Source organism: Eurosta solidaginis, chromosome 2 (genome assembly GCF_040869045.1).
Source record: "Eurosta solidaginis isolate ZX-2024a chromosome 2, ASM4086904v1, whole genome shotgun sequence".
NCBI lineage: Eukaryota > Metazoa > Arthropoda > Insecta > Diptera > Tephritidae > Eurosta > Eurosta solidaginis.
The window spans coordinates 15577276-15605254 of record NC_090320.1 but is presented as its reverse complement, the minus strand read 5'-3'; the positions used below and the strand labels follow the sequence as shown (position 1 = coordinate 15605254).

The 27979-nt window shown below is 35.3% G+C and overlaps 1 protein-coding gene across 8 annotated transcripts; it reads left to right on the top strand.

Moving 5' to 3' along the window:
* The first annotated feature begins 26 nt into the window (after positions 1 to 26).
* PDZ-GEF (PDZ domain-containing guanine nucleotide exchange factor) lies at positions 27 to 27979 on the top strand. Of its 8 annotated transcripts, none has more exons than XM_067764522.1 (7): positions 27 to 161; positions 243 to 440; positions 1315 to 5203; positions 6336 to 6392; positions 12031 to 12501; positions 17360 to 17487; positions 20418 to 27979. In XM_067764522.1, the coding sequence occupies exons 1-6, from the start codon at positions 132 to 134 to the stop codon at positions 17443 to 17445; spliced, it is 4731 nt and encodes a 1576-aa protein (XP_067620623.1). In that variant the 5' UTR covers positions 27 to 131; the 3' UTR covers positions 17446 to 17487; positions 20418 to 27979. The 8 variants fall into 8 exon arrangements, with proteins under 8 accessions (XP_067620623.1, XP_067620622.1, XP_067620628.1 ...); XM_067764521.1 differs by having other exon boundaries at positions 6246 to 6392; XM_067764527.1 differs by lacking the exon at positions 12031 to 12501.

Here is a 27979-nt window from a genome sequence, read left to right as displayed (position 1 = left end):
AACGTTGAAAAGCGTCCAAACATACATTTCAAGCACGAAGGTGCGCCAAAAACAAACAATTGTCAAAAGTGCGGAACAAGCAACAAAACAGCAATTATCAGTTGTTTTATTTGTTGCATTTAACAATTGGAATGGATCCATATCATCATATCAGACATCATGTAAGTTCTTTTTTATTTTTGTATAACAATAGCACTTTAAGTAATATTTTAATTCTCACTTATTTCTTTTTCCGTTTCCAGTATCCACCTACACGCCCAGAATTGCAACAAAAATGCAATCGCGGCTCGCATTCGAGTGATACTAGTTCTGCGTACAGTGGCAGTGATACCATGGCATCTGTGTACGGCTCATCAATGGATGCTGAGGAAATTGATCTTTCCGGTTTGGTGGAGTCGGTGGTAGATTCTGATGAGGAGGACTTAGCGGAAAGTATGGATGTGAGTCTGGTGTATATATATTTTCAGATTTTGTTTTAAGCAGTATATTTTATGGTATTTGTTAAAAAGGAGTAATAGATAAGTAACTGTTAATTTTAGCGCGAAAAAATATTGATTACAGAACGCAACAGCATTTTCGGGGCAGCAATTTTCTTAACTGCAGCCCACTTTCCAGTTGCGTTCACAAACCTATTAGCGATCGCGACTCCTAGTATAAACTGGCATTATCAGACTAGCGCCCAGTAAACAGCATCTTTTTCGGGTGTATGGCGCGATTAACTGTCAGCGCTTTTATCTATTGCGTTTTCCTAAAAATCAGATAGCAAGGCTATGTTTATAGTGCGGGTAATAGCACAATGGACTGAAAGTGAAAGATAACATTTGTGAACAATGGAAGAGAATAGAAGGCTCTGCAAATTCCCCAGTCCTTTGAACACATAAACTGGCTTCATTCTCTACTTCGAATTCTCAAGTCCCAACTGAACACTCTTTATTCAGCAATAAATCATTTTATGTATCTTCCACCTTCATAATCTGGCAGCTGTTTTTGATCACTTCATATCGCCCTACTCTCCGGCTCAAGATTATGAAGATTATAAGTGATCTTCCAACGCATATTGCGAGTTGATTATTTAGTCAATTGAAGTATTTAGATTGAAATGGTGAAAGACAGATCGAATTTTAACGAAATTCCGGCATTATCAAGTTAGGAAGCCTCTTTTGCATCATGTCTAAGGAGGGTGCAAGTGATCATAGGAGATATATGAAAAACAGTACTTAAATTTAAGGGACTGAAATTCTTTTACGTTCCACAAACTTTTTATTTCATAAATTACTCCAGTTCCTTGCTTATTGATATCTCCTTTCCTTTCAGAGTTTAAATGTCCGCGATGCTGTGCGTGATTGCCTGGAAAAAGATCCCTCCGAGCGAACCGAAGAAGATGTCGAAATTTTGCTCGAATTCACACAAGGCCTCAAAGCCTTCACAAACATCACGCTTGCAGTTAGACGAGCATTATGCGCCGTAATGGTATTCGCTGTGGTCGACAAAGCCGGCACTGTAGTAATGTCCGATGGCGAAGAGCTCGATTCATGGTCAGTGCTGATAAATGGAGCCGTAGAAATCGAACATGCAAATGGAACACGAGAAGAACTACAAATGGGTGATTCCTTCGGCATACTGCCCACAATGGATAAACTATATCATCGTGGAGTGATGCGTACCAAATGTGATGATTGTCAATTTGTGTGTATAACACAGACCGACTACTATCGTATACAGCATCAGGGTGAGGAGAATACACGACGACATGAAGATGAAGATGGGCGCATTGTAATGGTCACCGAGCTGCGACAAATCGGCAGCAATGAACATGGCACACATGGTACGAGTGCGAGTACAAGTACTGCAAGTGCAGCAGGCATGAAACGGGGTCATGTAGTGATACGCGGAACGCCTGAGCGGCTACTGCAACAATTGGTTGAAGAGAATTCCATGACTGATCCAACATATGTGGAAGATTTTTTGCTTACACAACGCATATTCATCAAGAATCCACAAGAGGTAACACAAAAGTTGCTTGCTTGGTTTGAATGTGGTGAGGGTGAAGCGCCAAAAGGCACTAATGCATCTCCGCAAGAGATCAGAGATCGTGTAACGCGCGTTGTATTGCTCTGGGTTAATAACCATTTTACCGATTTTGAGGCTGATTATGAAATGATGGAATTTTTGGAAGTATTCGAGGCTGGACTGGAGCACACGCGTTTGTTAAGTCAATTGCGTTTGTTGCATATAGCATGTGCGGCCAAAGCGCGCATGCGCAGTTGCACGCTTACACGCTCCTCGCGTGATGAGCCATTAAATTTTAATATAATCGGCGGTTATGAAATGCGCGCAATCACAGCAGCGACAGGTGTTGGTGGTTGTGGAATTTATATAGCGCATGTAGTACCCGCATCAAAAGCACAAGATATTGGACTTAAGCGTGGCGATCAAATACACGAAGTAAATGGACAATCTTTCGAGCATGTTACAAGTAAGCGCGCTATGGAGATACTTATGGGGAGCACACACTTGAGTATAACAGTGAAAAGCAATCTACTTGGTTTCAAAGAAATGATGTTAGCCATTGAGCAAGGTGGCAGTGGTGGCGCTAGCAGTGGTGGAAGCAATGGCGGTGCAGGCACACCTATTGGTAGTAGCGGCAGTGGTAGCGTTGGCGGCAGCAGTGTTGGCTCGTTAGGCGGCAAATCTTCACTACGCAGTCCACGACGCATATGTGCCAATGATATTGCTAAGCTACACGGACGTTGCATGTTAGATGATATGGGCGCAACAACAACGCGTGCACATATGCTACGCTTAAGCTCTGTGGATATGCTGCTGCCGACAGCAGATCAAACTGATTGTTGTGCGCCAGCAACACCACCTCCAGCAATATCACAGCAGCCGTCCAGCAGTGGCAATATGGCGAGTAATTTTATGTCAAACTTATTACAGAGCGTTAGCAACGCTTCAGCGCGCAAGGATTCACAAACGAATTGCAATGATGGCAACGGCGGTGGCGGATCAAAAGGTGGCGGTTTCATGACGCTAGCGCCAAAGCGACGTTTGCAAAAAGCGCTTGCAAAAATGAATTTATTACAACATAAAAGCATAGGCGGTGCTGGTTTAAATGATTCTGTCGATATAGTTACGCCAACCGAAACTATGTCACAAAAGGCAGGCAAACTTACCACATCCTCCTCGAGCTCATCCTCAACCTGCGGCGGCCCTGGCGCTAATCGTCTTTATCAATCGCAATCCAATCCTGATTTAAGTTCTTCCCTACTTTTCGAAGATGCCAATTCGATGACGACGAGCACTGCAACAGCTCCCACACATACACCCAACTATTTAACTGCATCCATGCATCGGCCATCAGCCGCCTCAACCACAAGCTCTGCCATGTTACCTGATTATCCTGAACATGTGTTGAAAGTTTATAAGGCGGATCAATCATGCAAATATTTGCTTATCAACAAAGAGACAACGGCGCATGAAGTTGTGATGTTGGCTTTACAAGAGTTTGGAATACACGATCCGAGCTCCAATTACTCGCTATGTGAGGTGAGCGTTGGTGAGGGCGGAATGGTGAAGCAGCGCCGTTTACCCGATCAGTTGCAAAATCTTGCTGAACGCATTGGTTTCGCCGCGCGCTATTATCTCAAAACAAATGGCAGCACTGAAACATTGGTGCCCGATGAGTTGGCGCTTGAGCTGGTGCGCGAATCGAGCGTGCATTTTCTACAGCTGAACGCGTATGAGTTGGCTATACAGCTAACGCTGCAGGATTTCGCAATATTTCGTCAAATCGAGTCTACTGAATATATCGATGACCTTTTCAATTTACAAACGAAGTACGGCGTGCCAATGCTATCGAAATTCGCTGAGCTTGTAAATCGTGAAATGTTTTGGGTTGTCACAGAGATCTGTAGTGAGCACAATATTGTGCGTCGTATGAAAATCGTTAAACAATTCATCAAGATTGCGCGCCATTGCAAAGAGTGCCGCAATTTCAATTCAATGTTCGCCATCATTTCCGGATTGGGGCATGCCGCTGTTTCGCGCCTGCGTCTCACTTGGGAGAAGTTGCCTTCTAAATATCAGCGTCTATTCTCCGACTTGCAAGATCTCATGGATCCATCACGTAATATGTCGAAGTATCGGCAATTAGTTTCCTCAGAGTTACTCGCTCAACATCCCATCATACCATTCTATCCCATTGTGAAGAAAGATCTCACATTTATCCATTTGGGTAATGATACGCGCGTGGATGGTCTTATTAATTTCGAAAAATTACGCATGCTCGCCAAAGAGGTGCGTTTACTAACGCATATGTGCTCTTCACCTTACGATCTGCTTGCCATACTTGAACTAAAAGGACAATCACCTTCAAACGCACTGTTCTCACTCAATCAATTGTCCAGCACACAAAACGCCGGCGGCAACTCACACAACACAGTTATCGCTGCCAATGCGGGTCAATCGACAATCAAGCGACGCAAGAAGTCAACAGCTGCACCCAACCCCAAAAAAATGTTCGAAGAAGCACAAATGGTGCGACGCGTCAAGGCGTACTTGAATAATATGAAAATCATTAACGATGAGGATGCATTACATAAATTTTCGCTTGAGTGTGAGCCTTCATCGAATTCTCAATCGTATGGCGGCGGCGGTGGTGGTGGTAGCAGTAGCGGCGGTAGTACGCGTGGTGTTGAAAGCGGTTTGGGTCGTGAGGGACGCAGTGATGGTAATTCGTCTGTGCGTAGCGGTGATCAATTGAGCATTTATTCGCATACATCGTCCTCATCTGCGCCAAATTCGTCGTTGTCACTGCGCAAGCGCCATCCTTCTTCACCCACTCTCTCCACAACCAGTTCGACATCGTCGACAAGCGATCAACATAATCGTCGTAATATGGCGGCGCATAATAATAATTCAAAATTTGGTATCGCATCCCCGCAAGCTGTTAAAAAAATACTTGCTCTCTCGGATCCAACAAAAGTGCGTCCACATCAGCCATTTACACCGCGTCATTCGGGCATGCCTCCTCCACCTCCACCACTCTTGGTTAATACGCCGCATCATATGCTTGCGCATACGTTTGCCACAACACCTGCTGGGGGTTTGCCGTTGGCTGCAACAGCAGCTGGAGCATCAGCGACGCCAAGTCCGTGTTCTCATCGTCGTTTGGCTTCCGGTAGTAATTCGATGCCGGCAGGTTAGTGACAAATATTTTTGAATTACTAAACATTGACTTGTTTACACTTGATTTTTAAATAACTGTTATTTCTATAAAAATCGGCTCAATGCCATAACCTTTTAATTCCTATGTGGTCCCACATCCCCTTTGTAAGACTCCCCTGTTTTCTCTCTAACGCTTTTCTGGTCTTCTCGACTGTTTTTTTTTTTCTGTCTGCATCTCTGTCTATCCCTACCACTCTTTTCATTCCCTATATATCTATCGCTCTCTTTCGTTATCTTTATTTCTAGCTTTCCTTCTCTATATCCTCTCCCTCCATTCTTTAACACCAAAAGACATATTTTAAATATAAATTAAGAAAAAATGTATCATAACAATAATAATGATAAAAAATTATTGTGAGGCCTTGGCTCGATTCGAACCCGGGATCTTACAAATCAGTAGGCCGATATAACAACAAAAATTGTTAATACATCCCAGAGCACGGGGAAAAAAGTGTCAATAAAATATGACACTATGGCAGCATTGCCATCAAACAAGTCCAATTTTCACATTCATTCTGCAACAGATGTCGCAGTGTTGTGAATATCAATTGGCACGAACCACAATAGAAGTAGGATTAATGAAGACAAACAAAAAACCGCCGTGATGGCTGAATGGTTATAGCAGCGGCGCCTAAACGTTGCCGATGAAGGAATTTAGCATTCCCGAAATGGATCTATACAACGAGCTTTGGCAGTTGTCTACATTTTTTCTTTCTTCTATTCTAATTTAAAAATTTTTTCAATTAAGAAATAATTTATCATAACATTAATAATGATAAAAAATTATTGTTAGGCCTTGAGCTCGATTCGAACCCGCGATCTTATAAACTCAGAAGGCAAATATGGTTTTTGTAAAGGCATCACCCCAGAGGCACACTTACTTATCTTTATAACTTTAAATGTGCCGAACAACAATCCAAAATCAGTGTAGCCATTCTTATGTTAGGTCTCTAATTTTTATAAATATGTATATAAAATTGTATCAAGCATTAATATATTTTGTAATTTACGTACAGGCAATGTGGTACCCGTCGTACGGGCCATACATGAACGCTCACATTCGGATACGCCAACCACACCTTTGCCATCTGTCGATTTATCCGTAGAAAGTAGTAGCGTTACAACATTTCGTGACTTGCCATTGCGTAAATCTGTGACTTCTGGTGGGTTGAACTATTTACATATAAATTTTTGGTTAATAGGAAAATTTATTTCTTGTAATTCATACTATTATTGCTATTAACTTCCTTTCTTGCTTACTAACCAAAATTAATCAAATGGCAATGAGGTCTAGAATATTAGAACGTAGATTGGAAAATTAAGTTAATAAGCGTGTATACATATTAAGTAGTGTAGTTTTAACCCTAGTGAGATAACGTACGTCTGTGAGACTTACATCGTTTTAATTTTGCTCGCAGTCTCCCACAATCCTAAAGAGAGAACATTCTCATTCTCAGTTTTCTGAGCTACAATTACCAGCTTGTCAGTGGGGGGTGTTTTTCAGCAGTAACTTTTTTGTTTGCTGAAATATATATTGTTTTTTAAAAATGCGTCTAAGAGACGTATCGTCGTTATCTTTTACGTGACTACGTGACATTACTAATTTTATATGGAATTTTTGCCGAAAATGGTAATTATACCTTTCATAAACATGAAATGGTATATTAACTTTGGTCCGATGTTTGTAACGTTGAGAAATACAGAAGATAGAGTATACCGAATTGAACGGGCGACGAACTGAGTCTATATAGCCATGTCCGTCTGTCCGTCCGTCCGTCTGTCTGTTTAAACGGAAACTAGTCCCTCAAATTTTGAGATATCTCAATGAAATTTGGCACAAGGATGTATTTTTGTATTATATTAGATATTTGTCGGATCCGGTAGGATCGGACCACTATAACATATATCTCCCATACAACCGATCGTTCAGATAAGACGATTTTGGTCATTCCTGCCGCAATTTAGAAAGTATAAACGTTAAACTCGGTGATATATATTCTAATATATCATAGAAGATATCTTGAAAAAATCACTTTGATCGGAGCTATATATTCATGAAAGGTATGAAGTCTTCGGCACAGCCGAAGACAGTGCCGTCCTTGCTTGTTTTAGCTAATATTTTTTAAGTATAGTTTAAACCAGTAAATTCACTCAATTGAAGTACAAAAATATGTATTTTATTTTAAGTTTTTGGCTATAAACTGAGGTCCTTCGAAAAAAACTGATTTTTGTAAGGGCAAATCCAAGACAAGTCAAACTTAATTTTTAATATATTAAAAAACAGTATTTTTCTTTAAAAAAAAACATTTAAAACAAGTGAATATATATCAAATAAATGATTAAAAAAAAAACAAAAAAAATTTAAGTTTTTTTTTATATCTTTCGGGTCCTTAAATTTGAACACGTGTCTCAGGCGTACGTTATCTTTCTAGGGTAAAAAATAACGTTATCTTTCTAGGGTTAAATAAATTATGGCTATGGTCAATTGTATTTAATTCCATAGAGAATGCGCGCTTCGTTTGGCTAAGGATGGTTTATGAGAGTATAATTAATTTAAGGGAGCGGTAATTATTATATTCTTCTTCTTTGGATTATCTAAAGTTTATTTTGGCTATTGTAGTTATGTTCATTTTTTTAGTTTGCCAAAAAATTTCCAATGCTTTTTAAGGAAACTAAATAGAATAAGAAAGCAGTTTTATTGTGGTCTTTCCATGGATGAATTAAATATCGTTCGCTTAATTCACAAAGGTCGTATAAAACAGATTTTTCGAAACTGCGTTTTTAAAGATTTTTGTTTGATGTACAAAAAAACACTTCCGTTAAAATTTTGAAGTTTTGGAACCAAATCTCTTTATAGTGAATAAGGAAATAAAATATTTTTTGTATCTCCTGTAAAATTTATAATTTGCTGGTTAGCACCTTTGTGAATTAAGGCAACGATGTGTTTTTCTTGTGACTAAACTTTCTAAAAAAAATTGAATACTGCCTTATTCATATACCTCTGTGGCAAAGATTTTACATTTGGCACAAAATTTCCGAAGTGTATCAACTAACCAAGCTCATTTTTCTAATTAAAAAGAAAGAACGTGCATATGGATTCGGAAATTTCGAAACATGACTTAATGGCGAACATTTCGCCCCTTAATTTGTAGTGAATTTTCATTCTTTTTGGCGTTGTGCACTGCTAAATCTAAAATAAAAATGGCTCAGTCGAAATAAATGCCAACTTGGATATTAAAAATGATACGATTTCGAAAAGTTTTCGAAAATCAAATTAATTTTGCACTTTCGCAACTTCGAAAATTGTGGTAACTAAAAATTATGAGTTGAAAACTTTTCGAAATTCACAAAATTTCGTACTTTTTCAAATTCACATTATTTGGTGAAATTTCAAAGTTGGCATTTCAAATTATACTGTTTTTGGGTTTTCGTCAGTAAACAGTGGGCAAATTGTAACATGCGTGATCGTATCACCTCTTACGTAAAAACATGGCCTTCCTATTATAACATATGTGACCCGGCATATGAAAAGGTGGCTTATGACTCAAAAAAATGTTTTCCACTTTTTTTCTGGTTTCGATAGTTTTTGAGACGCTGTTTCACGTGGTGAAAACTAGAAAGTCCTAACTTGCTTAGAAGTGTTCTGGAGATGATATTTTCATCCACTTCTATTTGACGTTCAGCTTGAAACAATGCTTGTAGTTCGTCCTCGTAATTGATACCAACATCATCGAAAGAATCATCATCATTCTCTTCGTTTTCACAGAAATATGTTTGAAAAACCTCACTAAATTCTTCTTCGACAGACATTATTCACAAGCGACACACGTCCTACTCGTTCAGCATTGCTTTTAAATCTGAGCACTCACACGATTTTGTTTCGGTCAGAAACTGGTTTGTGCATTGCATTGAAAAAAACATCTTTATATACACACACGAACTTATCTCATTTATGCTTTTTAGTTGCCTTTTGAGCATGACTGTTCATAATGCAAAAGAAAAACTACTAAGAAACTGAAGAAATGCATTGTTTATCTTTAACAGCTGTTTCTCGCAATTTCTTTTTTTTTTTGTCATAAGCCACCTTTTCATAGGCCGGGTCACATATGTAGGTGTTCGTACTACTTGTAATCGGGATGATGGTATACGTGGACGAGTATTGGTTGAATTGATGATTTATTTTGACAGTTTCATAACTTTTTTGGCTTTAAAATATGATAACACGTATTTTTAACTCCAAAAATATTACCTTTTTCAAATAAATCACGATTTGTTTGCTATTGTATGTTATAAACCCATTTAACTTATACTAATGACGTATTACGTAATATTCTTTATGCGGCAGTTACCCACCGACGTGTGCCGTACGTAAGGACGTTTGTCGTACGAAGCACGTTTGACCGAACTCTCATGCGGTAGTTACCCACCGACGTGTGTCGTACGTACGGACGCTTGTCGTACGAAACACGTTTGACCGAACTCTCAAGCCCGTAGGAATCAATGTGTGCGTCTGTGTACATGTACATAACATATTTGTGTGTGTATTGTTTACAGCAAAGCACTGTACCATTTTGCATGCATGCTTATGGAAACATCAACTTTTGGAATTGCAAATTTTCATGGTGCAAATGGCAGAAACAAATACTGAATAAGAATTTCTAGTTCACTTATTTGTAACCTACAATTTTATATAATAATTTTAGGATATTTCAACAAAATTTTATACAATCTTTAGGCCTTTTTGTATAATAACTGCAAACGGTCAAAAATTAGCGCACAAACGTTTACTAGGCAACTCTGTCTAGTGAGAGAGCGATCAGCTGACACGTTCTTACGGAAAAAATCAAAATTGTTTTGGTTTCTCCGTTCCGGGCTACGTACGTACGTGCGTTGAACGTCGATGAGTTTTCGTTTACATTGCACACTCATAAGTTAGGTCGTGTCAGCTGACACGTTTATTCTACGTACGTTCGTGGGTAACTACGGCTTCAAGCCCGTAGGAATCAATGTGTGCGTCTGTGTACATGTACATAACATATTTGTGTGTGTATTGTTTTCAGATAAGCACTGTTGCCATTGACCATTTTGCATGTATGCTTATGGAAACATCAACTTTTCCAATTTAATTTTTGATATTGTAAAAGGCCGGAATACATATTAAATAAGTATAAATAGATAAAATATTAATAATCAGCACTTTTACATAATTATTTCGAATTATTTTCACAATTTTTCAAACTTTAATTCGGCGTTTTTGCATAAAACTGCAAACGGTCAAAAATTAGCGTACAAAAGTTTACTAGGCAACTCTGTCTAGTGAGAGAGCGATCAGCTGACACGTTCTTACGGAAAAAATCAAAATTGTTTTGATTTCTACGTTCCGGGCTACGTACGTACGGGCGTTGCACGTCGGTGAGTTTTCGTTTACATTGTACACTCATTAGATAGGTCGTGTCAGCTGACACGTTTTTGGTACGTACGTTCGTGAGTAACTGCCACATTAGTATCGTATTCGATTCGTGATCGTATATCACGATTCGCCACCACGGAAGAAATTGTGTAATATAAAAAAAGTTCAATAGAAAATTCCGCGCAGAAAACTTCAGATTCATTCTGGACAATAAAAACTAATTTTTCCGAACAAATAGCCCCTTCCTAAAAATGTCGAAAAATTTTCAATAATTTTCCGCTGTGCACCACTTGGAACATTATTTCACAATCCGAAATTATTCGAAGTTGCAATTTTTATAATTCTGGCTCTTGAAATGAAAAAAATTATTACAAAAGATTAACTCAATTTTCGATAACAATTCGAACTTATCTTTCGAATCAAATCTTTATCACTTTCTGTTGTAGGCGGCCCTTCACCTTATAGAACAAATTTTTTACGATTTCTGTCTGAACTTCTTATACTCCATGGCTCAACTATATGGTTGGCTCATCTCTACAGCAACAACATACCTGTTCATATTGTCAAAATCTGCGTGTTGGGGTTAAGCGAATGGAATGGAATGAAAACATAAAACTTAGCAGTTTTTGTGTGTTGTAAGAAAATGTTGTCAATGTGTTGGTTTCATTTTGAGTTAGCCATCTTCTTTTGACAATCCCTATTCAAGTGAAGTGAAAAAAATAAAATCAGCTGATGAGATGAGCCAACCATATAGTTGAGCCCATGGTATACTCCTCAAAAACGCCAACAGTCGGAAAAATTTCGAAATTAAATATTTTATTATGCGTTGTTGGTGCACTTCTTATGTCTCACTTATATATTGTATGTATATGCCTAGGTGTGCGTTTTTTATTTCATTTCCAGCTTATTACTATTTATTACTCTTTTGTTTATTTTTGCTTTCCACCCAAATCCGCCTGAAGCGTACACACATGTAGATGCTGCTCACTTTATTTAAAATATGTAACTATAACAAAGAGCGTGTCGGCTTACACAAAACCACCCACAACGCATACACATACCTGCCTACAATCATACACAGTAGAAATGTAGTTTTGCAAATACAAAATTTGAGACGCAATTGTAGTTGGGTATTTGAAAATTTTTTAACTTTTTTAGTTTACAATACATAATTTTCTGTTGTCTCGTCATTATTTAACACCGACAAAAAAAACAAATAAAATATTAAATAAATTTTCAACCAAAATGTACAAAATAACATGCCATCATGCCATATCATACATTAAATACAACAATACCCACTTGCCGCGCTGATGTGCCGTCAACCAAAATCGCATGCACACTCACTATGCACCGCACATATCATGAACAACAATAAAATCGACGTATAGGCTCAGTTTCATCCAGTGACAGTGGACACGGTTCATATGCACAACAACACGACACCAGCAGCTCAGTTTACACCGCAGCCGATTGTCGTCTACTACAACAAATCTCGAATACAGCTGCACGTAATATGAGTGGAGGTGGCAGTGTCGGTGCAAGCAGCACTAGTAGCAATAATAGTTGCAGTAGCAGCAGTACAAGTGGCAGTAGCCAATGCAGCAATAGTGGTACACCAATACCACCACCTGGATCGAATTCCATACCACCACCACCCGCATATCATATGTTGCGCAGCGCTGCACATAACGCTGCCGCCGTCAATAACTTACATCATGGGAATGCGTCAAGTGTAGCTTCACTACCGCCACCGCCATATGGGCGTTTACATTGTGGTGTGCACATGATGGCTGTGCCGTTAATGCATCCAGCAGCAGCTGCTGTGGCAGCAGTACACGCGCGACATTCCAATATGCATGGTAAGTTTTTTAAAGGGAAGAGAGAAAGCGGTAAGGAGAATAAATTGGCTACAAATGAAATCAAAGGCATATTAATCGATATTTGTAGGGCAGTAATAGAGGCACAAGAAGGGCAGTTGTAAACTAGCCTTAACAATTAAGATAAACATAAGAGAATTCATTATGCTTGGTTAGTAAGCAGAAAAGGTTTATTTTAACCTTACCAAATGTATGAAAACCAAAAAAAAAAAACCAAAACAAGGATTTTTTTTATTTTTTAGTTGTAACTAGTTATATTTTATATTTTACAGGGGTTGCGCTTTCCCCTGATTAAAAATAGTTAACTGTTAAAATATTACATATAGTCCGGTAGAGTCCAAATTGGACCACAAATACGAATTTTTTGATAATATCGATCCTTTCGGCATCTAGCGGGAATTATTTTTCATAAAGCGCTATATATTTCTGTATGTAATATGTGTTCCAAATATGGGCCAAATCGGACCACAAATACGATTTTTATACTCAGCTGAGCAGAGCTCACAGAATATTTTAATTTTGTTCGCATAACGTTACCCCGTAACGGCACAAGCTAATCGAGATAGATATAGACTTCTTATATATGAAAATGATTTGGTAGAAAAAATAAATTCATTTAGCTATGTCCGCCCGTCCGTAAACACGATAACTTGAGTAAATGTTGAGGTATCTTAATGAAATTTGGTATGTAAGTTCCTGGGCACTCATATCAGATCGCTATTTAATATGAACGAAATCGGACGATAACCACGCCCACTTCTTCGATATCGAAAATTTCGAAAAACCGAAAAAGTGCGATAATTCATTACCAAAGACCGATAAAGCGATGAAACTTGGTAGGTGGGTTGACCTTATGACGCAGAATAGAAAATTTGTAAAATGTAGGACAATGGGCGTGGAACCGCCCACTTTTAAAAGAATGTATTTTAAAATTTTGCAAGCTGTAACTTAGCAGTCGTTGAATATAACATGATGAAATTTGGTAGGAACGTTACGAAAAGGTGGCTTATGACTCAAAAAAGAAATTGCGAGAAACAGCTGTTAAAGATAAACAATGCTTCAGTTTGTTAGTAGTAGTAATTTTTTTTTTTAGTCATAAGCCACCTTTTCATAGACCGGGTCACATATGTGCTAAATAAAAATTTGCAGAATCGGGCGACTTAAAAAAAAAAATATTTTAAAAGTCAAATTTTAACAAAAAATTTAATATCTTTACAGTATATAAGTAAATTATGTCAAAATTCAACTCCAGTAATGATATGGTGCAACAAAATACAAAAACAAAATAAATTTTCAAAATGGGCGTGGCTCCGCCCTTTTCATTTAATTTGTCTAGAATACTTTTAATGCCATAAGTCGAACAAAAATTTAGCAATCCATGTGAAATTTGGTAAGGGTATAGCTTCTATGCCGGTAGCTGTTTTCTGTGAAAATTGGCGAAATCGGTTGAAGCCACGCCCAGTTTTTATACACAGTCGACTGTCTGTTCTTCCTCTTGGACCATGACGACGCCCACTTTTTCGATATCGAAAATTTCGAAAAATGAAAAAAATGCCATAATTCTATACCAAATACGAAAAAAGGGATGAAACGTGGTGATTGGATTGGTTTTTTGACGCAAAATATAACTTGGGAAAACACTTTGTAAAATGGGTGGTTACAAGGTACATGGGGAATTGTAATTTTTGTTCTATCTTTCGGGGCACCCTCCTAAAATATGCCAATAGATCAGAAAATGATTATTGCAAAGTTTCAGGCCAATCCGATAATGTTAACACGTGCCTCATTGAGGTCAACGTTAGGCAAAACAGCGATTTTTCAGAAAAAATTGTAGTGTTTCGTCAGTAAAAGCGAAACCATTTAAGACAGGAACTTCACTCGTATATCATTAGATAGGTAATTTTATTTGTATTAATTTTGATCTGAATAATATTTTTATAAAACGGTTATTTTTAGCAGCATTTGGCATTTATCCGATCAGTGTGACCGCATTAAGATTAGTTGTATATATTGTAAATGAAAAAACTTACCGTACCTATATAAACGTTTAGGACACTGTCCTCTTTTTTGGCAATAATAAGTAAATCACTCATAAAACTGTTCAAATAAGAACACAAAGGAGAGCCGGAAATGAAAAAAACGGTGGTATTTTCAAGGTGCTGAAGAGGTTATAACTGCAAAATTGTCAGTACTGTTGGATCGGTGCACTATTTCCGTTAGAGATGCGGTGCGAATTATAGCAGCTACAGCAGAAGCATTAGGTCATGACGTACAGAACTTAATTGTAAGTAGAATTGCTATACGAATTCGTAGATAACAATTTCGCCAACAAAAAACAAATCTCATAAAAAGTAGATTCAAAAATTCGGATTTCTGAATTCTGGGTTCCCTTGTGCACGGGTATGGAAAATTTCTTCAATATTTGTCGAGTAGAGAGATTAGCGATTTTAATTACTTGTCGCGATGAAGAACAGTTGATAGGGTTCCATTCCTTGAAAATAGTACGGGGATTACTCAAGCAAAAGCTGTATTATCAGCAGTTGAGTAGTGGGGAGCACCTGAAAAAATACAGGCAATGTGTTTTGATACAACGGCAGTAAATACTGGTCGCTATAAGGGAACCTGTATTGTGCTAGAGCGATTACTAGGGAAACATCTTCTTTATTCAGCATGGCGCCACCATATTTTGGAAATACTTTTAAAAGAAGTTTTTAATTGTAAAATGGGCACATCAACTGCACCTCAACCAGATATATTTCGCAAATTCCAGAATGCGTGGTCTAAGCTAGACAAAAAGGAATTCAAAACAGCTCTAGAAGATGAGGAATTTAGAAATAAAATAAGTAATCCAGACCAAATAACCAATCTCCTTATTACACAGTTAAACAATCATCAACCCAGGGATGATTATAAAGAATTTATTCAGCTTTGCCTTATTTGTGTAGGACGTCTTCCGGTGGGAAAAATTACTGAAGCTTTTCACCACGCCAGATTAATGGCAAAAGCCATATATTGTCTTAAAATATATCTTTTCAGGGAAGAGTTTTTTTTAACTGATTTAGAGAGAAAGGGCATTAAAGATATATGTTTGTTTATAGTCAATATTTATGTAAAAGCATGGTTTACTGCCCCGAACCAACACAAGCCACCAACGAAGACCTACGATTAAATAAATCGTTAGTTCAGTACAGAACAGTTGACAAGGAAATTACGGACAAAACATTGTCTAAAATAATTAACCATTTGTGGTATCTTAATTCGGAGCAAGTTGCTTTTTCATTTTTCGATGATATTTTGGAAAAAAACGTCAAAACAAGAATGGTCAGAAAATTAATGTCCGAAGTGGAAAACGACGAAACTAATTCTGACGACAGAGATATAAAAGCAGTAGTTAATTTCCAGGAAGTTGACAATTTGTTAGATAAAGAAATTGATTACTTTGTTTCTTCTCGCACCCTACACTTTTTTAACAGATTTGAAATTGATACATATTTTGAATACTGATCCCGATTTGTGGTGTAAAAATCAGCATTATTTAAAAGCTTATAGGATAGTGAAAGGTCTAAGAGTAGTTAATGACACAGCTCAGAAAGCAGTAAAATTAATCCAAGATTTCAATTCATCCTTAACAAAAGACGAAAAACAACGACAGTTTCTATTACAAGTTGTATCTGAGTTTAGGCATCTTTTTTCCGGATTCTTCAAAAGCTACCTTATCTAAACCATTACTTTAGTTCGCAATATAATGTTGTAATATATGTATGAATAAGTAAATCAGAAATTTTAACTTTGCAACAATATATGTTTGAGGTAATAAATATATGTTTAAATTAAATGTATTATATTATTGTAATGTCCATAGACGTTTGCATGGGAATTCAAAATTTGGGATATCCACTCTGACCTGATCTGATAAATGCTAAATACTGCTCAAAAATAACCGTTTTATAAAAATATTATTAAGATCGAAATCAATACAAACAAAATTACCTATCGAATGGTATACTAGTTAAGTTCCTGGCATAAATGGTTTCACTTTTACTGACGAAACACTAACATTTTTTCTGAAAAATCGCTGTTTTTCCTAACTTTGACCGCAATGAGGCGAGGCACGTGTTAACATTATCGGATTGGCCTGAAACTTTGCAATAATCATTTTCTAATCTATTGGCATATTTTATGGGGGTGCCTCAGCGGAAAATCTAAAATTGATTTCTTGTGGCCACCCTAGTGCGACACTTACCATATTAAGTAAAAGAAAATGAAAAAGTTCTGCAGAGCGAAATCAAAAGCGCTTGGAATCATGGCAGGACTACTGTTCGTGGTATTACATATATAAATGAATTAGCGGTACCCGACAGATTATGTTCTGGGTCACCCTGGTCCACATTTTGGTCGATATCTCGAAAACGCCTTCACATATAAAACTAAGGGTCACTCCCTTTTAAAACCCTCATTAATACCTTTAATTTGATACCCACATCGTAGAAACACATTATAGAGTCACCCCTGGTCAACCTTTATGACGATATCTCGAAAAGGCGTCCACCTATAGAACTAAGACCCACTCCCTTTTAAAATACTCATTACCAAAACACATTCCAGGGTTCATTTTCCTACATGTTGATTTTCACTTATTTTGTCTCCAAAGCTCTCAGCTGAGTATGTAAGTTCGGTTACACCCGAGCTTAGCTTTCCTTACTTGTTTGTCATAAACTTTTGTTTCGCGCGCTTATTTTTTTTATATTTGATCTTAATTTTTTAAAGCTTTTCTCAATTGCTGTAATAAAATAAGCTCTGTCAACATTTAATCACTCTTCTTCTTTTTTCCCTCCAACAGGTGGACCGCCGAACTTCGTTGATGGCAATAACAAATGTCCGATGTGCCCAGCAATATCGCCACCGCCGTCGACAATGAACCAATAAATTGTTTGAGAAACATTTTTGAGATTATGTGTAATTTTTAGAGTAAGTATGATTAAGAAAAAAATTTTAGAATTATTTTGATACGATTACCCGCTACCCCTCGTCAGTTTTCGTTTTCAGGCTAATTTTTTGTTTCATAATTTGTTTGACTAGCCACTTTACACTTTAATATGTCTTCAAATTAAGGACCAATTTTTATAACTTGTTTCTATGCAACTCAAGCCAAAAGTAAATAGACAAATATCTTGGAATTTTAGCAGCAGCTCTTCCAAATTTAATTCTTCTTTTAGTCGAATTATGGTTTACAAAATGCTTTCTTTTTAATTCATTATGTGTAGAGCAAGTTTTACATTTTGTTTTGGAACCCCTTTGGATTTTCGAAAGCCCACAGCAATTGCCAAAAGAAAAGGATTTTCGGCTCTTAAAACACTTGTGAATCGTAGCTCGAAATCGTGATACAAAATTTTGGATGAAAAAAGGCGAACTTATGTGGCACCATATATTGAGCCCAACGTTGGGCGACATTCTTCTTTCACCATTCCTAACTGTGGCAAAAGAACGACGAGAGACAAAGAGTGATTAAAATTCTTTTCAATACCAATCCGAATTACATCTGCTTTTTCAAAAACTTTGAAAGTTTTTCTCGATTTCCCTGCATCTGGAGATAGTTATTTATCCGCTGATCGCCATAGAGTATAGAGTTTTGAAGAAATGTTTTCTCGAAGTCAAATCTATCTGTAACGAACAAATTATGACTCCATAGGAAAAGAGCTGAGAAATTTGTATAAAGCATCATATCTCTAAAATAAAATGTTGTCTTTTATAAGTGGGCTTAGTTGCGAATAGAAGCCTCGCATAAGCTTTGCGCTTTTTCTCATACCCAAGACTGGGAAGATCGCCGCCTAGCTTTTATAATTGAGCTGAAAACCAACGTTTCACAAACATCCTGTCCTCGGCCACTTAATGTAGGCTCGTTTCACTTGAACTGCCAAATAAATACGCGCAAATGTTGCTTATAAATATTTAACTTCACACTTTGGCGTAATCTTCCCTTTAATTCGTAAACACCACTTCGGATTGCCATAACTTGCTTGTACGCCGCTGGCCTTTTTATTTTGTCAGTTTTGTGGTTTTCGCACTTAGTAGTCTCTATTCCTCTCTCTAATCCACAGTTGTCTAATTGTACCTCATTCCTTCGTACCTCATATTCGTGGTCAGTGTTGCTTAATATTTCCTTCTTGCGCACACATTCGTCTACAGCTCAATTTGCGTCGTAAGTGACGCTAGTTAGAATAGTGATGTTAAAAGGAGCGGTTTTAAACAAGTAAAGTTATCTAAGTTCGGGTGTAACCGAACATTATATACTCAGCGTGAGCTTCAATTGTACATTTCATTTCAGACAAATTACTTTTCTCCATAACACGTGGCACCGCCCATTTAAAAAAAAATGTCTCCCCATTTCCTCTTACAATAAAACTTGATAAGTGAAATATCCTTGTTTGAAAACTATTTTTTGCTAAGTTATAGCTTATTATTCTAGTCTACGACCCTTTCAAACTAGTTTTATATCTAAGTTGTCGTGGTCTTTAACCGATCCCGTCCATTTTTACTAGAAATATTTTCTGCTATAAGGAAAATATGTGTACACAATTTTATTACGATCCGTTAATTTTTCTTCGAGTTATGGCTCCCGAAACATAGAAAATTGCTCAGTCATAAAAGGGGCGGTGCCACAACCATTTTCCAATTTAATGTTATAATTCAATTTAGAAAGTAAAATTCTATTGATACAAAGCTCTTTTCGCTAGGATATAGCTTATTATTTTCGTCTATGACTCTTTTAAAAATCTTTTATATAAAAGTGGGCGTGGTCTTTAACCGATCTCGTCCATTTTTTCTAGAAATATATCCTGCTGTAGGGAAAACTGTGTACCCAATTTTATTACGATTCGTTAATTTTTTGCGAGTTATGGCTCCCCAAACATGGAAAATTGCTTAGTCATAAAAGGGGCGGTGCCACGCCCATTTTTTTAAATGTAAAGTTTTTCCTATTTATTATTATAAATCCACTTGGGAAAAGAAATACCTTTGATATAAAGCTCTTTTTTGCAAAGGTATAGCTTGTTTTATTCGTCCACGACCCTTTTAAAAAATCTTTTATATAAAAGTGAGCGTGGTCCTTAACCGATTTCGTTAATTTTTCTTCAAAGCATTCCTTATAGTAAATGCAACCTCTCTGCCCAATTTTGTCACGATAGGTTTAACGGGTTCTGATTTATGATTAATAATATTTGTAAAATTGATTTTATCACAAGTGAGCGGTCCCATGTCCATTTTAAAAATTTTCATCAACAGTCTCAATATCACTCGTCATGTCAAATTTCAACATTCTAGGTGTATTATTTACTAAATAATCAGGCTCTTTGTGTTTTCCAAAACGTTGTATATATAAAAAGGGGGCGTGGTTATCATCCGATTTCGCTTATTTTCAATACCAATCTATTCTGGGTCCAGATAGGCTCGTGTACCAAATTTGGTGAAGATGTCTCAATATTTCCTCAAGTTATCGTGTTAACGGACAGACGGACAGACGGACATGGCTCAATCAAATTTTTTTTTCGATACTGATGATTTTGATATATGTAAGTCTATATCTATCTCGATTCCTTCATACCTGTGCAACCACTGTTATCCAATCAAAGTTAATATACTCTGTGTGCAAAGCACGCTGAGTATAAAAAGTTCTGAAAAGTCTGTTTTGTAACAAATTAAATAGGACATTCCTCAACCATTTGCTGATATAGGAAGTTCAGGAGTCGATATGCGACTTTAACAAGGTTTTAATTGCTACTCTAACTGTATTCGTTGTAAAGTCGTAGAAAAAGTGTATTTGTTAAAAGAAAAATTTAAAAATTGTTGTTTATAGAAATCCAAATAATAATAAAACTTTCTTTTCTCGTCTTTTTTTTCAGTTTAAGAAGAAACTAAACCAAATGCCAAACCCTCTTTTTGGTTGTGTTGAATTGCAAAAAAGCAAAACACTGCTTAATTTTATTAAAACCTAACGGACAAGAAAACAAACGAAACTAAATATAAAAATCAAAATTGACTGCAAATTATTTATTTAATACAAAACTTACTAACCAAAAAGAAATTCCCGTTCTTCCTTTGCGGTAATGCGATGCTAAATGAAACTTCGTCGTCCATGGAAAGTGACAAAACAAAAATAAAATCTACTCCCATCAGATGCCACCAACCATTTTGAACATAATATACATACACATACATACATATTTACCAACATACATATTTATTTTCGTATACATATACATAAACATAGATTTAACTAATAATAACAAATAAAGCAAAGTAGCCAAATGAAATGAAATTGAGAAAAAAATGAAAGTGCAAAAATAGATTATGCTAAGGATAAATAACAAATATTTCAAAATAAATGTTTTAATGAAAAATCGTTTTGCTTGTTGAATTATGTGAGAAATAACTATATTTACTAAAAGCAAATATCAACAAAAAATTACAAAATAACAAAAATAAGAGTTTATAAAATCAAATTATGTGCGAAATAAAAGTGTAAAATTACAGACTTAATTCAGAGCTGAGCGTTAAGGCTTACATCAATAAAAAGATAATAATTGCAGTAACTCTCAACGCATAGCGTCTATTACATAAAACAAAAAGTGGTCTGTACATTTAACGGCACTAATATATTTATAAGTATGTATTTTAAAAGTTTAAATTCCAGGGATCCGTTTACCTCGAAGTCCCTAAAGACTTTGAATAAATTGATATAAGCAGATATATGTGACCCGGTCTACGAAAATGTGGCTCATGACTCTAAAAAGAAATTGCGAGAAACAGCTTTTAACAGCTGTTTTTTGTTTTTTTTTTTAGTCATAAGCCACCTTTTCATAGACCAGGTCACATATATTGCTACAAATCGGAATTTTTTTATTTTTATTTTTGAAAATTTCGAGGCACTTGATTCGGATTGAACACAGTTAGGACAAATACACTGACAACTTTGTGAAAATCGGAAACTCAAACTGAACACAATGACAATTTTGCTGCTAGAACAACATTTTTTTTTTTAACTATACCACGCCTGAATTTGATTCGTTTAGAATTACTCAGCAACTTTGAACTAGAAATGTAGCAAATTAAAATTAACTACTTTATTGTTATCGGATGCCTTTGAATTACAGTGACTGTAATTGTAATTTTCGTACTTTTTTTCAAGGTTTAACTTATCCAACATTTGGATTACTAAAACTTTTATGTTTATTTAATTTTTTCGGATTGTGCGATTACAGTAATTGTAATATATCTTTTTCCCAATTATCTATAACAATATTTGTAATGTGCATTTTTTCAAATTTAGATTACTGCATTACAATTACTTCAATTGAAATACAAATTTTTTTTTAATTTTATTTGGAAATTACATTTTTTAGTATTATTTTCGAAGTTGATGCTTACTGTAACCGTGATTTAAACCTTTTCAAATTTACTATTACTACAGTCGTAATTTCGATTTATCCAAAAGAACGATTACTGTATGTAGAGTTTTCAGCTACCACATTTACCATTAATGTAATTACATTTTTCTTCTAATGTTAGCATTATACTAGTTTTCGCTTCACTTTTCCAAGTTATGATACTGTCATTGAAGTGTTGATTTCCCCCAAAACTACTGTTACGGTTTTACTAATTAAAGAAAAAAACAGTATGATAAAAGTTATCGTACATAACAATCGATAACATGTGCATGTAATCATTATCGCCTAGCTCTGACTGAATTATACATATTGCATTTGTATATTTTTTGTATGATGCTTATAATAAAAATACTATATATTCATATTTAAAAATGTGTACATATATTTACAATACTTTTTGTATGTCTTATTTACTATATAAATAATATAAATATTTATACTTTCGACTACAACTTTTTTAAAAATAGATTCCCAAACAGAAATGTGTATGTAATTTAAAAAATTAAAAGTAAGTTTTTCCACAATCATGTATGGATTACGCGTTAGTTAAGTTACTTAAGAAACAAATAATAATTTTAATTGCATTAGTTTTGGCTTTTACAATACATGCGTACATTTGTAAGTACTAGCTTAAGAGAATGTTATCATAATTAATTAAATATTGTGTATTTTGTCGCATTGTGTTTGTTGAATGTATGTTTTATGTATTTAAATTTAAAGAAAAAAACTGCTGTTCGAATATTAGGAATCCAAAACAAGAAAATTTCAAATAAGTGAAAAATATTATGCACATGCCTAAGTCACTCTCCCACATAGCACATATGCCCAGTCGGTATTTGCGATATATTTAAGTAAGCTTAGTTTTGAATGAAGGAATTTCTTACTTTTTCAAAATTCAAATATAAATGCAGCGTAAAATAGGGAAGATGAAATGAAAAACATACGCAAATCGAAAGGCGTTAAAGTCTTTAATACTGGTAAAGCTGCGAATGCGGTCTTAATATTTGGTTTTGACGCAAATCCTTTCAAAATTACATCTTAAAGCGTTGAAGGTAAGCTATAGACATCTCGCGTTTTCTCTTGCTATCTCATTAAACGAACAAGTGCACTCGTAACTAGTATTTCGATAAACATATGTGTGAAAAGGTGACTTATGACTCAAAAAAAAATGTTTCCACTTTTTTCTGGTTTCGATAGTTTTTGAGACGCTCTTTCACGTGGTGAAAACTAGAAAGTCCTAACTTGCTTAGAAGTGTTCTGATCATCGAAAGAATCATCATCATTCTCTTCGTTTTCACAGAAATATGTTTGAAAAACCTCGCTAAATTCTTCTTCGGCAGACACTATTCACAAGCGACTCACGTCCCACTCGTTCAGCATTGTTTTTAAATTTGGGCACTCACACGATTTTTTTTCGGTCGGAAACTGGTTTGTGCTTTGCATTGAAAAAAACATCGCTCTTTATATACACACACGAACTTATCTCATTTATGCTCGTTTGTCTTTTTTGGACATGACTGTTCATAATGCAAAAGAAAAACTACTAAGAAACTGAAGAAATGTATTGTTTATCTTTAACAGCTGTTTCTCGCAATTTCTTTTTTGAGTCATAGGCCGGGTCACATATGCTAAAAATTAGCAAGAGTACTACTATCCACCAACTTTCAGATCGTTCGATGCAACGAGTGGGCATTTTTTCGTGACTGAACGGAAAAATTATCGTTTTTAAACGATACCTTGTTGTGTTAACAGTGCTTCGATATAAAATTAATGTATATTTTTTGTAATTTTTTTTACTTCTTGGTTCCTAAAATTTTTTAGAATCTATTTAAATTTTCTTTTCAATAGGAATGAATTAGACGAATTTTCAACATTGAAACCTTATGAAAATTAGGATTAATACTTCATTCTTGAAACCAACAATGCATTCTATCCCATTTAATCAAAAACGACTGACTATATACTTAATAATTATAATCTAACAAAAAACTCTTCATATACTTAATAATTTTAATCTAATAAAAAACTTCATATATTTCAAAAAATCATATAAAAGTTGTTACATTTAGCAAGTCTCGCCTTATAATCGCAACATAACCAACTGGGTAGCACGCAATTTCGAAAATAACAATTCCGCAAAAACAAAAAATACGCATGCATTAGTTCTTAAGCATGCCAATATGAATATGATTATGTTAAGAATTTAAAAATTCTGCCTGCTTTAATGGGCAAAAAGTACAAGTGTATAGCTTACCATTTAAGTGAAGTTTGTAAATCAGCTTACTCATGCATTGGCGGGTGTAAAAATTGCACCAATATTCAAAATGGCATGGTTATATCGCACCTAGATCAAAATAGCGATCAACTCAAAAATTCGCAATGTTCAGAAAATGCGAAAAACTTGCTGCCTCCTCCATATGCGCCAATGCTATTTTTATTTTTTTACAAAGCCGTTTCTCGTTGATTATTCAAGGCATTAATAAATCGAGCTTACAGTTCGGTAGCTGTTGCATCGGAAAACCCGGTTGGACTCGTAACTTCGAAATTCCAGATTTTTGAGTTAGCTATCTTTTGATCTAGGTGTGAGACTTGTACATATTTAAAAAAAAAATATTCGCATTAATTTTTAGAATATGGTTTATCGGCTTCAACTCACGCCGATACATGTATTACTACGAGTTTGAAATGCAATGCAAATGATGCCGTTATGAACTTTGTTCAAGCCTTTTAGGCCCACTTGCAGAGCCGAAAGCTAACTCTTTCCTTAGAAGAAGCTTCTAATAGAAAAAAGGTAACTTACCGTTCTGCAAGTGAGCCTTACTGTAATGTTTACACATGTAAACGCTATAGTAGCAGTGAAAATTATTCACAAATTTTGTCGGTATTTTTTGTACTTATCAAACGTTATTTCAAATCCGTACTCGAAAAATTCGAAAAGTTTTTCAAATCTGCTAAGCATTTACAGGAACTTTTGGGCAAGAAATTTTAATTTGTAAAATTTTCTTTACGGAAGAAACAGAAATAATTAAAAAAAAAATTTCCAAAAATCAATGCAAATTTGGTGAGACTTCAATTTTGTACTTTGTTAGAACTTCAAAGCTGCACACTGGAATAGCTTCTGAAAATTGTGAGCATCGATTATGAAGTCAAAACATTTAAAAACTTCGAATTTTTTCGAAAACAATACACAAATTGCGTTGTACGATTCATTCAAATTAAAAATTTGTTAATAATTTGTGCTGCTATTTTTATTTTCTCGAGTGTAGATGTATCTGTAAGTGTGAGTAAGCAAATGCAAACAATTTTTTTAAATTATGGTCTTTAAAGTAAGATGAAAAATGATTGATGTTAAACGTACAAAAAAAAAACGAAAAAGTAATGGAATATTTTGGTTTCATTAAATATTGAACAATTTTATTGCAACATGATGCACAAGTCAGTAATCAGAAATATTATATAAATTAAGGCTGGGAGCTCTTTAATATAGGGTGTGTTCGAGACACCAAATAATAGCTGCAGTATTGGTGAAGTCCGACTTAATTGATAGAATGTCAAACTTATAATGTGCTGCAATAACGCCGTGAAAACTTTTACGTTGCGTTTGATTTGCTAGTGATGATTGTAAGATGGACAACATTTCTTGCTCACACCTTGGCGAAGAACTTGATGCGCTGTCGAAAAAAGTAACACTGCTGCAACGTGTATGTACAATAAGGCGGGTCAAATTGTATGGGTGAAAAAACTTCAGGTGCACATCCAGTTTCTGAATCTATGGGTCATACTGAGTAATATTGTCCATGGGACCATAGGTCTGAAATAATTTCGAGCCATCCTAATTTTGTTAGAAATTTTTATAAGCGAATCCGAATTTGACATTTATTTTCATGTATTTTATTTGGCGGCCACCGTGGTGTGATGGTAGCGTGCTCCGCCTATCACACCGTATGCCCTGGGTTCAACTCCCGGGCAGAGCAACATCAAAATTTTAGAAATAAGATTTTTCAATTAGAAGAAAATTTTTCTAAGCGGGGTCGCCCCTCGGCAGTGTTTGGCAAGCACTCCGGGTGTATTTCTGCCATGAAAAGCTCTCAGTGAAAACTCATCTGCTTTGCAGATGCCGTTCGGAGTCGGCATAAAACATGTAGGTCCCGTCCGGCCAATTTGTAGGGAAAATCAAGAGGAGCACGACGCAAATTGGAAGAGAAGCTCGGCCTTAGATCTCTTCGGAGGTTATCGCGCCTTACATTTATTTTTATTTTTTTTTATTTTATTTGTGAGAGCCGCTATTCGGGTTGGGATATAAAATTTTCTCGGGAGGCTCGAAATTCATTTCAGACCTATGGTCCCATGGACAATATTACTCAGTATGACCCATAGATTCAGAAACTGGATGTGCTTTTCAACAATAAATTTGATCCATCCTAATATACAAGCATTTGATGTGTGTGTGCACTCCTGAAAAACGTAAAAACCCCGTGAAATTAAAGGATGCTGGATAATAGTGGCTGAAAAGTTTTTAGAACTAAATAATTTGTACTGCGAATAAGATGAAAAAACATATTTCAAGCATCATTTTAACCAAAATGTTGCTTTTGACGTCTGGAACTTTTTGGAAATTTTTTCATATCCATGTTTTACATTTAGTTTTTATACGCTTTGTGCCAAGTAGTGTTATTTATTTCAAATTTGAATGACTAAATAATGAGGAAAAGCTTCTAAGGATCGTTTTCTCATGTGAACTTTAAAATCTACTTGCCCTATAAATACAAATTTCGTATACAAAAACTTTTTTATCGGACAGTGAAACCTTAAAGCTTACACGAGAAAACGGTCGTAAGTATGTTAATGTTACTGCTCTGCGATGGCTTTACATCAGAGGTATTGTCAGGGCTGGCTTCATAGCACATCGAGCCCTATATTCCAGCCTTCACCTATATGCCTTGTGCGTGTACTTCAAGCTTTCTCTTGCCATTCTTCTTAATTAAACACACTACTTCGAAAAATGTATTTGTACGCGCAACCGTGCTGTTGTTGTGCACCACTGCTTTAAATCAATATTTTTTCAGTATATTTAGTATTTATGTACTTTTTCATAAATATAATTTATTAAATATCTTACGAAAAAATGTTTAAAATTTAAAAAAGTATAAACACGAAAATTTAAAAGAAAATTTGAAATAGTAACTGTAAATATTTAAATTTAAAATGAGGTTAATTTTCGCAAAGTAAATAAAAAAAAACGTTAAATGAGACATGAAAAAAATGATGTTGAAAAAAAACAAAAAAAAAAATAGTTAAAAAATGACTTGTCAAGTATCTATATTTTACTTAAACAAACCAAAAAAAAGCTAAGGAAACTCAAAAAAAAAACGTTTAAGACAATTAAAAAATTTAAAAAAAGAAAAACCAAATCTGAAAAAAAAATTCGAACAAAGTAAAATTGATTTCGCTGTTTCATTGTATTATGTTATATATATGCACATATTTATATAACGTGTAGTTTATTACCATTAACATCATTCGCTTTAAACTTAATTTGCCTTTAGCTACTACATATCTACTACTTATTGAATATACATTAAATATGTATTTTAAGCTAAAAATATTTTTTCTTTTATTTTTCTATTTTAAAGTGCAAGATCTGCACTAAAATTAGCGTATAAAAAACGTTTTTTAAATATTGAAATTTTTTATTTAACCCTTAACTGCATTAGCTGAATGTATTATATATAGTAACTATATATAGTAACTTCTCACACAAAATTACATTTTATCATTACTACTTATTTAGCTATGCGTTTATTTTTAATTACCGTAGTTTAGTTTAATATTTAAGTAAACAACAAAAGACATAAAAATATGTAGGTAATATTTTGCTACATGCGCTCTCTTTTTAATTTTTCACTTTCATTATAGCCTTAAGTTAGATGTCTTAACTTTGCTCTCGCTATATACACGTGTATAATTATGCAATGGAATAAAACAAAAACAATCAGGATGTATAAAAATATGATAAA